The sequence below is a fragment of the Zeus faber genome, assembly GCF_960531495.2.
Source record: "Zeus faber genome assembly, chromosome: 4".
NCBI classification, from domain to species: Eukaryota; Metazoa; Chordata; class Actinopteri; order Zeiformes; family Zeidae; genus Zeus; species Zeus faber.
This window is the reverse complement of record NC_137191.1, coordinates 29,389,103-29,403,299: the sequence shown is the minus strand read 5'-3', so window position 1 is coordinate 29,403,299 and position 14,197 is coordinate 29,389,103. Positions and strand designations below refer to the sequence as shown.

Genomic DNA, 14,197 nt, shown 5'->3' with positions numbered 1-14,197 from the left:
ACTTTGTTTAGAATAACTTTGTTCTAAACACTTTGTTTAGAATAGCAGAGAGAACAAAGTAGGAAAGGTCACACACACACACACACACACACACACACACACACACACACACACACACACACACACACACACACACACACACACACATATAATATGTTGCATATATATATATATATATACATATATATATAAGATAACACTTTATTGATAAAGTGTTCTTTTATCTTATCTTGATATGTGATTTTCAACCACTAGAGAGAACACTCGAGGAGCCTGTTGAAACATGATCTAAAACAAACCAAGAATGGGAATCAAGCTTTGATAGTTTACCCCAATACACGTGTCTCTCCATTATATAGGATAAAAATTACAAATCCATGAATTCATTGATCAATTAAAATAGTGAAATAAATAGATAAATAACTAAATATATAGATGTATGATCATTATACATAATGAATACATGTTGAGAATAAGTGTATGTCAATAATGGTTTTACGCCTATTTTTGTTTCCTCTTCTTTATTTTTTCCGCTTTCAAAATAATAATAATAATAACAATAATAATAATAATAATTATAGTATAAATATATTTATTATTCTTCTACCATAAACGAACACAATTTTATACTTTAAAATATTTTTAGTTTTAGACCTTCCTTCGTTTCACATCCTTTAATAAATGAGACCTTTCTCTAACATTTTTTTTTTTCCTTTTTCCCTCTTTCAAAAATGTTTTTTCCTTTTTCCCTCTTTCAAAAAAAATATATACCCACTTTTATACTTTATACTTATACAGTACGTTTTACTACTTTGATAGTACTTATCAAAGTAGTAATAATAATATAAATAATAATATAAACAAGTCAGCGTTTCCAAAAATGGTCGCTGCGGTTTCCTAAGTTTATGCCAAAAACGCATGCATTCTACGCTCCACCACACGGTGTCGCCGTTTCTCAAACGTTTCCCCCCGGTACGTTGGAATCCGTCTGCTCCGTGACGTCATCGCCCGGGGTGCGAGGAGGGCGAGGAGGAGGAGGAGGAGGAGGAGGGACCGGGGATCTGTCACAGGAGTGGCCCGGCTGGAGCGACTCATCAGGCTGGGAGAGCCCGGAGAGAAGCACCGGCACGTCGACTACTCCGACTTCCGACCAACTGGAAAGAAGAAAACCCAAACAAAACGAAAGGCTTCCGCTGGACGTAAAAAACACCGAGTAAAGGGAAGGGGAGGAGGAAGAGAGTAAGAGGAAGGTGTTTTGTTGCTGGCGTGTGTGTGTGTGTGTGTGTGTGTGTGTGTGTGTGTGTGTTTGCTTGCGTTTGGCCATGGCTGATGTGCTGAGTTCAAGCGAGTCGTCCGGGTCGGACGTGGCGAACCGCTTCGCCCGCAAAGGCGCGCTGAGGCAGAAGAACGTGCACGAGGTGAAGAACCACAAGTTCACGGCGCGCTTCTTCAAGCAGCCCACCTTCTGCAGCCACTGCACGGACTTTATCTGGTAAGAGTCCCCTTCACAAACAGCCTGTTGCGCTGACTGTATCTGGTAAGAGTCCCCTTCTTACAGCCTGTTGCATATACTTTATCCCAGAGTCCCCTTCTTACAGCCTGTTGCATATACTTTATCCCAGAGTCCCCTTCTTACAGCCAGTTGCATATACTTTATCCCAGAGCCCCCTTCTTACAGCCTGTTGCATATACTTTGTCCCAGAGTCCCCTTCTTACAGCCAGTTGCATATACTTTATCCCAGAGTCCCCTTCTTACAGCCTGTTGCATATACTTTATCCCAGAGCCCCCTTCTTACAGCCTGTTGCATATACTTTGTCCCAGAGTCCCCTTCTTACAGCCTGTTGCATATACTTTATCCTAGACTCCCCTTCTTACAGCCTGTTGCATATACTTTATCCTAGAGCCCACTTCTTACAGCCTGTTGCATATACTTTATCCTAGAGTCCCCTTCTTAAAGCCTGTTACAGGTACTTGAGCTGGTAAGAGTCCCCATCTTACAACCTGTTGCACTGACTTTCTCTGGTAAGAGTCCCCTTCTTACAGCCTGTTACACTGCGGCAACTTCTGCCCCGCAGTGACACAATCACTTAGACGTTTCCTCTGCACAATATAATTTACAATTTTAACAGTAAAAGCAACATGTTTTTTTCATAAGCGGAAATAAGCAAAAATATCAATGATGGAAATATACAGTATGTATGCAACAGAGCCTGTCAAGTGTTTAACAGGGGATATCAATACAGATTGATTGATGACATATAAATACAAATATTACAGTCTGTACTATTTGTATTCTGAGGTCAATATTGAATAGGTGTGTACAGATGAATTTTGAGCAGATAAGGTTTCATCCTTATTGAACCCTGATGCAGGTCCCTAGTCCAAATAAACATATTTTCACAGTCAGACATTATTATTAATCTGCTTTTCTCACCCGAAGGGAGCCATAAATTCAGTCCCCGATCTAATGTAGGTTCACCCAGATGCAACTCTACTAGACTCTGTAATAATCCAATAATAATTACAATATCAACCTTTATCTGTAGGTTATAGCACATTTCATACACATCATGCAACTTAAGTGCTTGACATTAATGAAAGCCAATCGGAAACTAATGATGATGGTGATAATAGAGCAAAAAAGGAAAATGCTTTTGGCTCCAGCTAGTGTCATTGACGCCATTGGAGCAGGGGAGTAGCCCCGCTGACAGCCTTCTGCAAGATGGGGTGTGTTGTCTAACACATATTACAATTGGCCTGCAACCTGTTACAATCTTAATAGTTTGTACAACATGACCTTTGGCTGCTCTGTCATGCAAAAATGAGTCTATATTGCAAATCATTCACTAATACCCTAATTAAAAAAAAAAAACATCACTGAAATACTGGTCCTTTTTTTCGATACTTTAACATTTTGATAGACCTATAGTATTACATAGGAGTATTGCTTTTCCAAAACAATACAAAAAATCTTTGAAACCCAAAGTTAAATTTTGAAATTGGCATTAGACGTATATAGTGTGATATAGATATAGTGTGGGTTATGCTTTTTTATGTTGGTTAGAGGAAAATACAAGTTTGATTCTGCCTGCAACAATCAATCCTCTAAAACAAACTTTAATTAACCAACCATCCATTGGTAAATATTTCAGTGTTGGGAGCAACAAGAAGACACTGGAATGGGACATTCACCTTGGAATGAATAAGAGTCAGAAACAAATACAGAGTATCAAACACAAATAACTGATTCCCTTTCTTTGCTGTTTCCACAGGGGCTTTGGAAAGCAAGGCTTCCAGTGCCAAGGTAAGATGGAACTGATTAACATCTTCAGCCTTTCTGGCCAGCCTGTACTGTTGACTCATTCACACATTTATGAGACCTCTGTGTGGTTGTGATAAATGAAGTGGAAAGCTCCCGATAGCCTCCATTTAATTGGCTGTTTTGAAGATGCGCGTGGATTTCTTAAAATTTTGTTTTTACTGTTAATTTTGCTTTTGTGGGAGGAAACAACATGCTCTGGCCTGTGAAAACCCGACCCATCTGTGACTTAAGTTGTTTTGAACGGCTTTATGATAGAGAGAGTTAGCCAGTCAGCTGGCAAACAAAATATAGATAGCTACACAAATGAGGGACGGTAATATAAACAGTTAAAAAAAGATCAAACTATCCAGACCATTTATTGCTGCAACAAGGATTTTGGCATAATAGAAAATACCCCCTCCCTTTCCCCTGTTGGTTTATTATATGGCAGTTGTACATGAAACAGATTTATGTGCTGGTTTATCTTATCTTATCTGACATTCTAGCGAGTGGAAATGTTGTACTGGTATAATATAACATTGTGCAATTAAAAGTTATAGCAAATCAGCTACGGCACTTTATAGACACATGTATACGGTAGGCTTCTCAATTTCTATGACCGTATCAATGTATGTGGTACACATTTCTGACGGATAAGCGAGTAAACAGTCAGTTTGATTGTAGCTTCGCCCCTTAATCCCAAGCATCCCTTGGACGTCCCAGTTGATCCACCTGCCTGATGTGAGCTTAAGCACACCACCAAACTTTCTGTCACGTCCGTATATTCAGAGTCCCAATCTAATGTGGAAAATGTTGGGCTTGCCAGACGTCTGGGCCACTGGCATGCCCAGGTAACACAGTGCACAATGCAGATGATGTCGAATCGATCAGACCGTTGGCTTAATATTTACCGGCAATGTAGCGCAAAGATTGGGGTCTTCACACCCCAAGAAGCGATCGCTGCTGTCCTGACATCCATGTCACTGTAATGTAATTTTCCAAAGTTCCTAAGTTCTCAAGTCAATTTATTTTGTCAGATATCTTCCTTACCTGCGGATATCATGAATGAAAAAGGTGTGAATAAAAAACGTAGTACAGACTGAATTCCTAGAAGTAGTGAATGAAAGAGCAAATCTGAATGTGTGGCCCTAAAATTTGATTGGTCGAGAGTTTTTAAAATGATGGTTCTCCCACTGAACAGGCCTGTTCAGTGGGAGAACCATCATTAACCTGTGCTTAGGAAGGCTCTGATCTGATTGGCTGACATTTTTTTCACACTCTGAACTCCAATAAAATCATTATGTAGTTCTGCAACATGACGTGAGTCTTTTCAGAGATCCTTGTTAACCGTGACCTTCCATTCAACCTCTCTCTAAATCAGGTAGTAGTAGACTGTGGCTCTCAGAAAAAAAGACCTGTCTTTCTTTAAAAATAATTTTCTCTGGTCAAGGCGGAATTTGGTTTTAAAATTCAAGACATGAGAGTTGGCAGGACTTATTGGCCAAATGGTGGTAAACTATAAACCCCGATACTGCAAGGGGGGTGAAAATTTAGGCCAATATTGAATGTCATTGACAGTTTTAGTCCGGCGTTGATGATACCATGAGTAATTTTTCAGCCTCTCCTGTGATAAAGTCAATGATCCGATGATTGTAATGTCAGGAATAATGCAGAATTGATTGGAAAGAGAGAGCTAGGGAACAATCAGGGATGCATTACAGCGTTCGAGAGGTCACAATCACAAATGGCGCGGCCTTTTCCCCTTTCCTCTTAATGGAGAAGTGGCGGTTTCATGCCGCTATGCCAGACAATAGACGGCAGAGGAGTGAATCTGTGCCGGCTCGCTTGCTAAATAAATAATGTCTGCCTTTTCCACATGAAGGTGATGGCTAACAGTCACGCCGTTCAAAGCGAAAAAAGGTTTCCCATTTAAGGACAACTGTTCAGGCTTCAATTATTAAAGCTGGCTACCTGGAAACGAGGGTCAATGCCGCTGTCTGTCACTCAGACAGTGGTCATAGTGATGGAGGTAGGCATTTCTCTAACTAAAGTGACATTTAATTTTCCCAAGCTGCAAAAGGTTTTATAATGCTGTTATTATGAGTTGTCTTGCAGCAACACTTGGATATAGTCTCAAAGTGTTTATCATTGTATGCTTTATTGAATTAATAAAATCTATATTTTTAGTGGGAGTTTCTGAAGTAGTCTGTATCCTTCATTGAACATATCTGGGGCATAGAGCTTTCCTTAAACTCAGGGTTTATTGTCTTGAACATAAACATGAACCCTAACCCTAACCCTAACCCAGAGTTTCTAATCAAACTGATTAAAATAGGAAAGCTAACTACCTGCACAACAAGAATTTAACCCAGTGCAAAGTTTAAGGTATGTACAAGTTTGTCAATAACCACCTCTCCAGATGTTATCTGCGAAATTAACCTATTGTCTCCACTGATTGCTGCCAGCCTGGTTACTGTGGGAGCTCTATTTCAAGGCTTCCCCCGCAGGATCTCAAATTACTAATACAATAAGGCCACTTTGCAAGTAGTGCCAGGCAATTTGCTTGCATGTCACTCTGCACCCTGTTTTTACGACACGTCGGATCTCGTCATGATTGAAGCTTGGTTGGAAAACATCAGAGCTTCTGTTTGAGTGGTTTGTGTTTGGATGTAATGAAGTATTGACCTATGCAAGTAGACATAGATGTAGACTTTCGGCTTGATAGCTATACAGTATAAGCTGGACCATGAGTTTTGGGTTTGGCTTTGACACATAATCTATTATTCTCCAATATGGACATCTGCAATGGTTCCATGTATCAAAAGAGCTGAAAATAAAGTTTTTAAATTTCTTTAATATATAATACTTGCAGTTATTAGTATTAATAGTGTAATAGAGCTCTTGGTATCAGAGTTATGTGTCGGGACATTGTCCACTTCCATTTTAGCCCATATTAGCCTAGCCAATACTTGTATCAACATTCAATTTTCTTGGTTTCTGTTGAAAATGTCAACAGTACCCTGCTTCGGGTTTATTGGGTTACATCCGTTCTCACCTATTGTCCTAGTGTAGCTGTTTGGTCTGGTCTACCCAGTAGGCCTATCAAATACTGGGAGCTAAGCTGGGAATTCTAGGGGAAACTGTACAACTGTATAACAGTATGTTTCTTGTATCAATGTCAGAGTTTCTGTTATCCGGTAATTGTCGGTTTGTGACCGGGAAAATCTGTTGAAGTCCGACATTTATAAATCTCTCCAGTCATAATGTCCAGTGAAAATAATTCCCTCCAAGCACAATGTGAATTAGTGCTGGGAGATATAACAACTAGGATAATTATTGCCAAATTTTTTCCTTGATGTCAAAATAAAATAGACTCGATCATTTACATATAAAAAAATCTGCAGATCTGTTGGTTTTTGTATTTCTGCGTTCATCAAGTTGCAATGGAAAGCCAATCCAAGCCAAGGCTTTCTACTCTAGCCACTCATGTTTGTCGATATTGAAATAAGCCCCGCCTGCAGGTTGCGCTTGTAAACACACTGAGTGGAGACAGCGGCGGCATCCAAAGCGTCAGGAGAAACAGAACGATGATGTGCAACGATGGTGGTGAACAGGGACACCTACATCCATAATTTGCCGTTTTTTGGGGGTATTTAAATTCTGACCCAAAGCAGACGGTAAATATCCATGGTGTGGTAAAATGTGACCCACCCCAGCAAAACCCGCTGTCTCACGCATTTCTAAAATGGCCAGGAGCAGCCAAATAAGTTGAAAAAACCTTTCTTGAAGGAAAATTTCATTTTTCCAGATTTGTGTTCCTTTGTGTTTTTTTTTAATCTCTCAACGTAGTTTCAAAACCGAGTTTGATTTAAAAATAGTAGTAAAATGTTAAACCGTGGAGTTAAATATTCCCGTTAGTTACATGGAGAAACGCAGTTCACTTTCCAAGACGCTGAATAGGGCTGAACAACGCCGATCAATCGTTTCCTTTAAAGCGACCATCCAGGTAAAGATCATTCCTCCATATTCCATGTGATGTGAAGTCACAATGTGAAACCGTTTTGATAGAGTTCAACCTTTAAATCGTACTACTTTTACACACACACTGAGACATCGTTGTGGAGGGGACGTGTACCAACGTGTACCATCGAGTAAGAATTACTGACGTCACTTCCGTAAACAAGAAGAGGATCTGGTTTTGCTTGTCTGTGAAATCTTTCATTTCCCTGTTGTTATGGATGTGGAGAAGCGGGTGGAGGAAGATTTAAATCATATCGCGGACCTTAATCTGACCAGTGCGATAGATCCAAGTCAGTGTTAGCAGCGCTTAGTGGACTTTTCGTGATGATAGTCAGTTCTCCAACAGCGACGCTGAGAACGACAGCGATGCGGAATCTGATATTACTCCGGACTTGGAGAACATTTCAAACAGCGGATTTCAACCTGAATGTGAAGATGAAACTGAATATTTTCAAGAACCACCGGTTGAGACCGACTATACGCTCGTTGTGGTTACAACGGAAGAAGTTGATGACTTGATGAAGTCCGTTGAGGTTGGTGCAGATTTTCAGATTTCAGATTTTCTGAGACTCATATTATTGATAGACTTTTTGTTGTGTTGTGCGTACTTTTAAACTCCAAAATAATTCCACTTTTATAAAACATGTACATTCTTACTGTTAAATAACAGCTTTTTTAAAAACAAAAATAGTTGGATGTTGTTCACGCTGTTCAACGCTGTTCGTGTTTGGCCCATTCAGCATTATGTTAAGTAGCCATGAGGCTTTGTTTGTCCGCCAACCTCATTTGCATTCTGGGAGCTAGCTGAATGAACCTGGTGTGGGTAAAACTTTGGAGGTGATTATTTCAGAATCACAGTTTGCCACAACCTTGTCATTAACAAGTCATATTTTTAAGTCAAAATATTTGCTTGATTTGCACAAGTGCACCTTGTTTGGAAGCTCTGATTCTCCACTTTAAAATGATGCGGTGGTTCACAAATGTCAAGGAGACGCCCTGATGAACACCACAAACTTTATTATTCATTTATTCATACCTACTTGCCATTTTTATTTTGTTTTTTTTTTATTAACATTTTATTTAAATGAAATGTTATTTAAAAAAAGCAGCTGCGCTTGTTACTTCTTGTTCACAAACGGAAATGACTTTATTTCAAGTAGTGATATTTATTTTTTAAATATTGTTAACTGATGGGATTTATTTTATTTTGAATATTGAATAAAAAAAATATATAAATTGACATGCCTTCATCATTTCTTTTTTTATGTAGCCTGCCTATCAATTGTTTTTAAGCTCAATAAACATAGAAAGTATTTGACTGAAATCTCTACCATTTGTCCGGGACATTGAAATCTTACATGGCACGTGGACCGGCACCCTTTTTTTTCTGACGAAGACTGATTAAGGTATCTAAAAAGAAACTCTGACGTGACACACCATACCTTTTATCATGTCCTTCTATAGTGAAGGACAATACAAAGGTTTTTAGGCCAATACAACGAAACCATTCACCAGTGAACTATTGTCCCTTGCTGTATCCTTCTCCCTCACTCTGTGCTACTCCGTATCCATCACCCCCACCTCTTTCTCTATAATTGTTTCCGTTTTCCAAAGCCCATTGGTGCCTGTTACTGTATATGTCTCTGAATGGCTGGGTGTTTGGACGGTGTTCACAACATCCCCTTGCCCATCCGGCACAGTGTCCTGTGTTGACAGTCTCTAGAAAAGTAAACTCTGTATGCCTGTCGTGTTGTGTCTGCTTGCACTGGCACCAGGCACCTGCATTTCGTGTCTCAGTCCTGGTTCCTCTTCTTTGTGTTCTTGTCTGTCGTTATGGTACTGCCTGTGCAAACGTCCAGTGTGAGAGAATAGGCAGGTTAATTAAGGAGGTGTAAAAGTTATGCTATAATCAAGTTTTTGCTTCCACTAATGAAAATTTGCACACAAAGTTGTAAAAGTGGGGGGTTAGGAGTCATCCCTTTACTTGTAACTAACTTGTAGAGTAAATACTGTATGAAAACCCTAACCTTGACCCTTGAGTGTTTCTGAGATGTGTTTTAGAGAGACCCTATGCATAGTATTTGCCCTTGTCTTCCATCTGCATCCAAATGCTCTCCAGAAATTGTGATGAGATCTGTATTGTGATGGACAAAATATCCATTTTAATAACTTCACTTTTGTATCTTGTATAAAATGAGCAGTAACGTCTGCTGGTTGTAACGTGCAAGGGTGAGTGTTACTGTACATTCTATTAATGTCTTACCCAGATGACAAGAAAGACGGGACGCAGCCCTATTCCATATGCAAACCTCGGTCAGGATTTACAGTACACTGCATAATATGCCCAAAATAACACATACTGACATCTGGCCTTGGAAATATAGATTCCTAATGAACTGTCAGTTTGGGGCATGCTGCAGGTCCATTCCAGTGAGTGCAGCAGCATTGTGTTGTAATAAATGATTCATGGTCTTTTTCCCTTAGGGTTAACAAGTCCTTTGTAATAAACGTCATATTTTGCTCAAAGATGTGTGTGAGTTTATTGCACAGTAAACCTCTGGTAGCCTGAAAAGTACCACACAAATAGTGCATCTGTGTGAGTTAGTTTTCAAAGTTGTTGAAGTTAACGTTGTTGGAAAGTCATTGCATCCCTTTCCCAGGGCGTTAGTCAGACAGCTCATATTTATAGATGTTATTTTAGGTAGTATGTTCAAGATTAGATTTTCCAAACTTGCATAGTGGATTGAATGCAATCATTTACTAAAAGGGGGGTCTGCATTAAGAGGCAGCAATATGACAGAAGCTGATGTTGAAAGGTTAGAAGTTCCTTTTGGTTCTTATTGCAGGTACTTCCAAATAAAACCAACATTAAGTTATTGCAGAGACCTATAGCAGAGTCCTTGTAATTGCTAGCAACTAGCAGTGAACAATTCATTTCAATAATTTGAATCTCCCGGTATTACTTTGTGTTGATATTTTTCTTATTCAAATATTTCTTATATATCAGGCAAACACATTTAATTGATCTACATCAATTGTAACAGCTACTGCTATTGTGTGACTGTAAAGAATATAAAGCGCATGAAGTTCAAAAGCTTCAGCCAAAAGAGAGACAGCCAAGCTGCGTTATACACGCTCTGAGGGTTTTGCTTAGCCCTATGGAATGCGGAAGAGACCCTAGTATTCACCCGAGGGTTGGCCTTCACATGACACCTTCAGGTCATCAGACCGCCTACAGCAATATGAACAAAATTATCATGGAAATGTATTCAGAACTGCAAAGAATCCAAGTCCAGTTAAATACAAATGCGAAAGTACAAAAACACTGAATTGGCCTTTCATGGATTGTTGAATCTTGACTGCGCAATGGCAGTAAATATCACAGAAACATTGCCAAGGTTATTCGGAGAGTTGTTACAATGGCCAGAGCAAGTTTCTAACTAGTTTACGAAGACGTTGGATGGATGATTTGATATTGCGACGGTTAATGGGAAGTTATGGGAAGTCCCATATGTATGAGCAGTAGGGAGAGGATATGGAATGAAAACATTGAATAGCAGTACTGACAAAATCACAATGCTAAAAGATTTTCATTACACATCAAATTCACTAGATATCTAGCGATCATTGTAAATAGGAATGTGTCTGGCAATTCCCATTCTTAATGAACCAAGGTTATAAGTTCCTGATATATTAATATTAATATTTTATACTGGAGTGGTTATAACTGCTGGATGGATCTCAGCCCATCCCAGTCAGGAGATAGTAACACAGAGGGACAAGTATGGCCTCAGGTCACGGTCATTACTTAGTGTTTGTATTTTGTAGCGTCTGTGAGTGTATTTGCGTGTGTCTGTTGATGTGAATCTGTTTATGTGAGAGTGATCCCAAGGGAGGTAGATAAAGAGATGTATTACTACCAATTATCTATTATCATAGAGAGAGGTAGACAGTTGCCATGGATGGACCGTTCTGGGGATCATAGGTTGAGAGGGTCACAGGGTGGTTAGTGGTGGGGGGTTAAACTTGGACCAAATATAGCTTTGCTTCTTGGTTCCCCTAAAGATCTTCTACACATAGCTCTCACGTTCTGTTTATAGGTCTTACACTTGCTCTGTCTGTTGAGACAGCACAGGGTGATTACATAAGAGCTGCTACCATGCGCGGATCCATGTGTTAGTGAGTTTTGCAGGGGTTGCCAGGTCAATGGACTGACCTGGGATTGTAGTTCATGCCCCATTAAAACTGTATTAATGCAAAACATAATCTAATCTAATCTAATGAATACAAAAAAAATGAAATTAAACCTTAACTGAAATGCCTTTTATTCAAATTAAGCTCTTCATTAACAGAACCGACACACAAAATCCTTTCCAATTTCATTCCAACATTTTGTCACTTTTTATAAAGGACTAGTCGACTTGTTAACTACTTTGGAAAATCACTATATACAGTATATGGGAATCTTACGTTCATCCTCGGTTGGAATGTTTTATTTACACATATTCATGGTGGGGGGACTAAAGAGGGACTTGGGTGAAATCCATATTGTTCATTGTCTTCTCATGGAATGACATAATGAAATAAAGACATCCAATGTGTTTGTTACTCTTAAGTTAACTAGGATGTGACCCAAAGTTTTATTTGAGAAACTAGTTTATTTGAGTTTTGGTCTGATTGACACACGGGTTTTACATTTATGTGCGGGTATCACGATTCAAATCGACATATAATCTGGAATCTCATCATTATCATGACAATATCACCGGAGCTCCAGAGAGATTCATTCACTGAGGGGAATTAATAATCCCCAGCCGTGCAAAGGACACCTCCATCTCACATGTAGATCCCAACTAGGTCCCTGACCTGCATGGTGACCCCTGGTGGCTGCGGAGCGAGCCACGATTAGAGGAATGATGTCAATAAGGCCTTCCACAGAAGGCCTGTAATAACATTTGCTGCATCAGCAAATCCAGGCCAGTAAAACGGCTTACTCCTAAAACCTATGGAAAGGGTTCCTTGTCTGTAACCACTTCCAGCAGGGGACTGACCGTTGCCTTCTGTTGCTGCCTATAGATTGACAACACCCCCATCTACCCATCCATCCATTTATCAAACCCGACCTTACATAACCCCCCAACCCCCTCGTTTCTGCCCACAAGTACTAAAATCATGCCAGTGAAATTTCTATTTAAGCTGCATCGTATAACATTCTAGCCAAAGTGAGCAGTACAAAAATGTCCTATTTAAAAAAGCAAATCAAATGTCTCTTCTTCCTCCGCAGAATACTTACTCACTACCTCTCTTCTCTGATCAAATATCAAAATTCCAGTACCACACGAATTAGAAAGTAACCAATAACAATGAACTGTCTGTTGGTTGCACTATGCAACACTTATGTTGCATAGTTTCATTGCATCGCTTAGTTTGTTTTTAGGCTCTTTCACATCTGGAATTTTTATTAAACCAGCGTAACCCAGTCGACTTTTCCAGGAGATTTTCCATGTTGTATCTGGAAGCTTTTTGGCTTAAAACTCTGTGTTCCAGGCTCCACAGTAGTGTGCATTAATAGGCTCTAATCTCGTAGGAGACAAAATCTAAAGGAGCAAAAGAGAGGAGAGACAAAAGACAAGAAAAAAAGAAACAAAAATAATACAATGACATTTTTCAGGGTTCAGCTGTGACACATTTTATTGTTGGATTATGCATGCTGTAGTGACTCGGAACATGATCACTTGTGATTTTATCATTATCATTTTATTTACAAAGACCAGATATTCAAATGTGTTAATTCAAACTGACTTTTGTACTTATGCTATTGTAAGTAGTATGCTTTGAAATCATATCACGTCATACAGAATATAAATAATTGAAAGACTACTATAATATTATCACCACCATCATTTCATGTCATCATTTCCTATTCTACGTGTAAGAATACTGGTCCATAACTCAATGTTGAAACCTCAGGCGTACGCAAAGCATTAAAATGACCCGTGGCTTTCATTCAAGTGATGCTACATTTGCATTAACATATACTGCGTGGATAAAGCGTGAATGTTTTTAATGCCTGGCTGATAAGACGTTGGCCAGGCAGACTCGCGCTCAGTGACAGTGGAATCCATTTTAGCGGGAAGAAGTATTCCATCCAATGGGTGGGTGGGTTAGATTGCAGGTGAATAATTCATAGACAAGTTGACACCACTAATTACAGTCTTTCCTACCATCCCCTAAAATCAATAGGCCGAGGGTATATGTTTGATGTTGTTTTTGGCTAACATGATAAAGCATCCATTATTCGCCGTCAAAAACTCAGGAATAGTGTTGAACCAGAGTTCAAGAGTTACATTTTCACTCAACATAAATAAATTACTCATTGGATGGATTATTATAACATTTGGCCGTCTGCTACCAGGCAGTGGCAACATAAGGTTAGGGGAATTAAAAGTTCACCTCTTCAATTTTGGAACATAAATGTATTGTTGAGAACCATTTTACGGTTGAGAACTATGGTTACTTAATACTGCAGTATACACTTAAAATGGTATACTACGACACCCATAATGCAAAGCCATTTTTTTTTACCCCCACAAAACGTTAAGACTTTATCTAAGTTTACTTTACATCTAATCAGTGTCTTGGTTATGATTTTTAAAATTATTGTTCCATAAAGAGGATATTAAAGGTTGGGGGGCGCTCTAGAAGAAGAAGAATCTTTATCTGTGCATACACACACACTTTGGATGGTGGCCGGTGAAATGTCACCTCTGCATTTGATCCATCCTGGCTTGTCCTTCCTCCGGGGGCACAGCCAGGAGCAGTGGGCAGCATTCGACGACGCACCCGGGGACCTGGTACCAAGTGTCCATCGCTGG

General features: G+C 39.4%; 1 protein-coding gene across 1 annotated transcript in view; it reads left to right on the top strand.

The window, feature by feature from the left end:
* Positions 1-1,251: 1,251 nt before the first annotated feature.
* The window catches only part of prkcaa (protein kinase C, alpha, a), a 209,731-nt gene continuing 196,785 nt past the window's right edge, over positions 1,252-14,197 (top strand). Inside the window, exons 1-2 of the mRNA XM_079999133.1 lie at positions 1,252-1,492; positions 3,274-3,305. Coding sequence (XP_079855259.1) covers positions 1,323-1,492; positions 3,274-3,305 — 202 coding nt within the window. The 5' untranslated portion in view covers positions 1,252-1,322. The remainder of the gene's footprint in view (positions 1,493-3,273; positions 3,306-14,197) is intronic.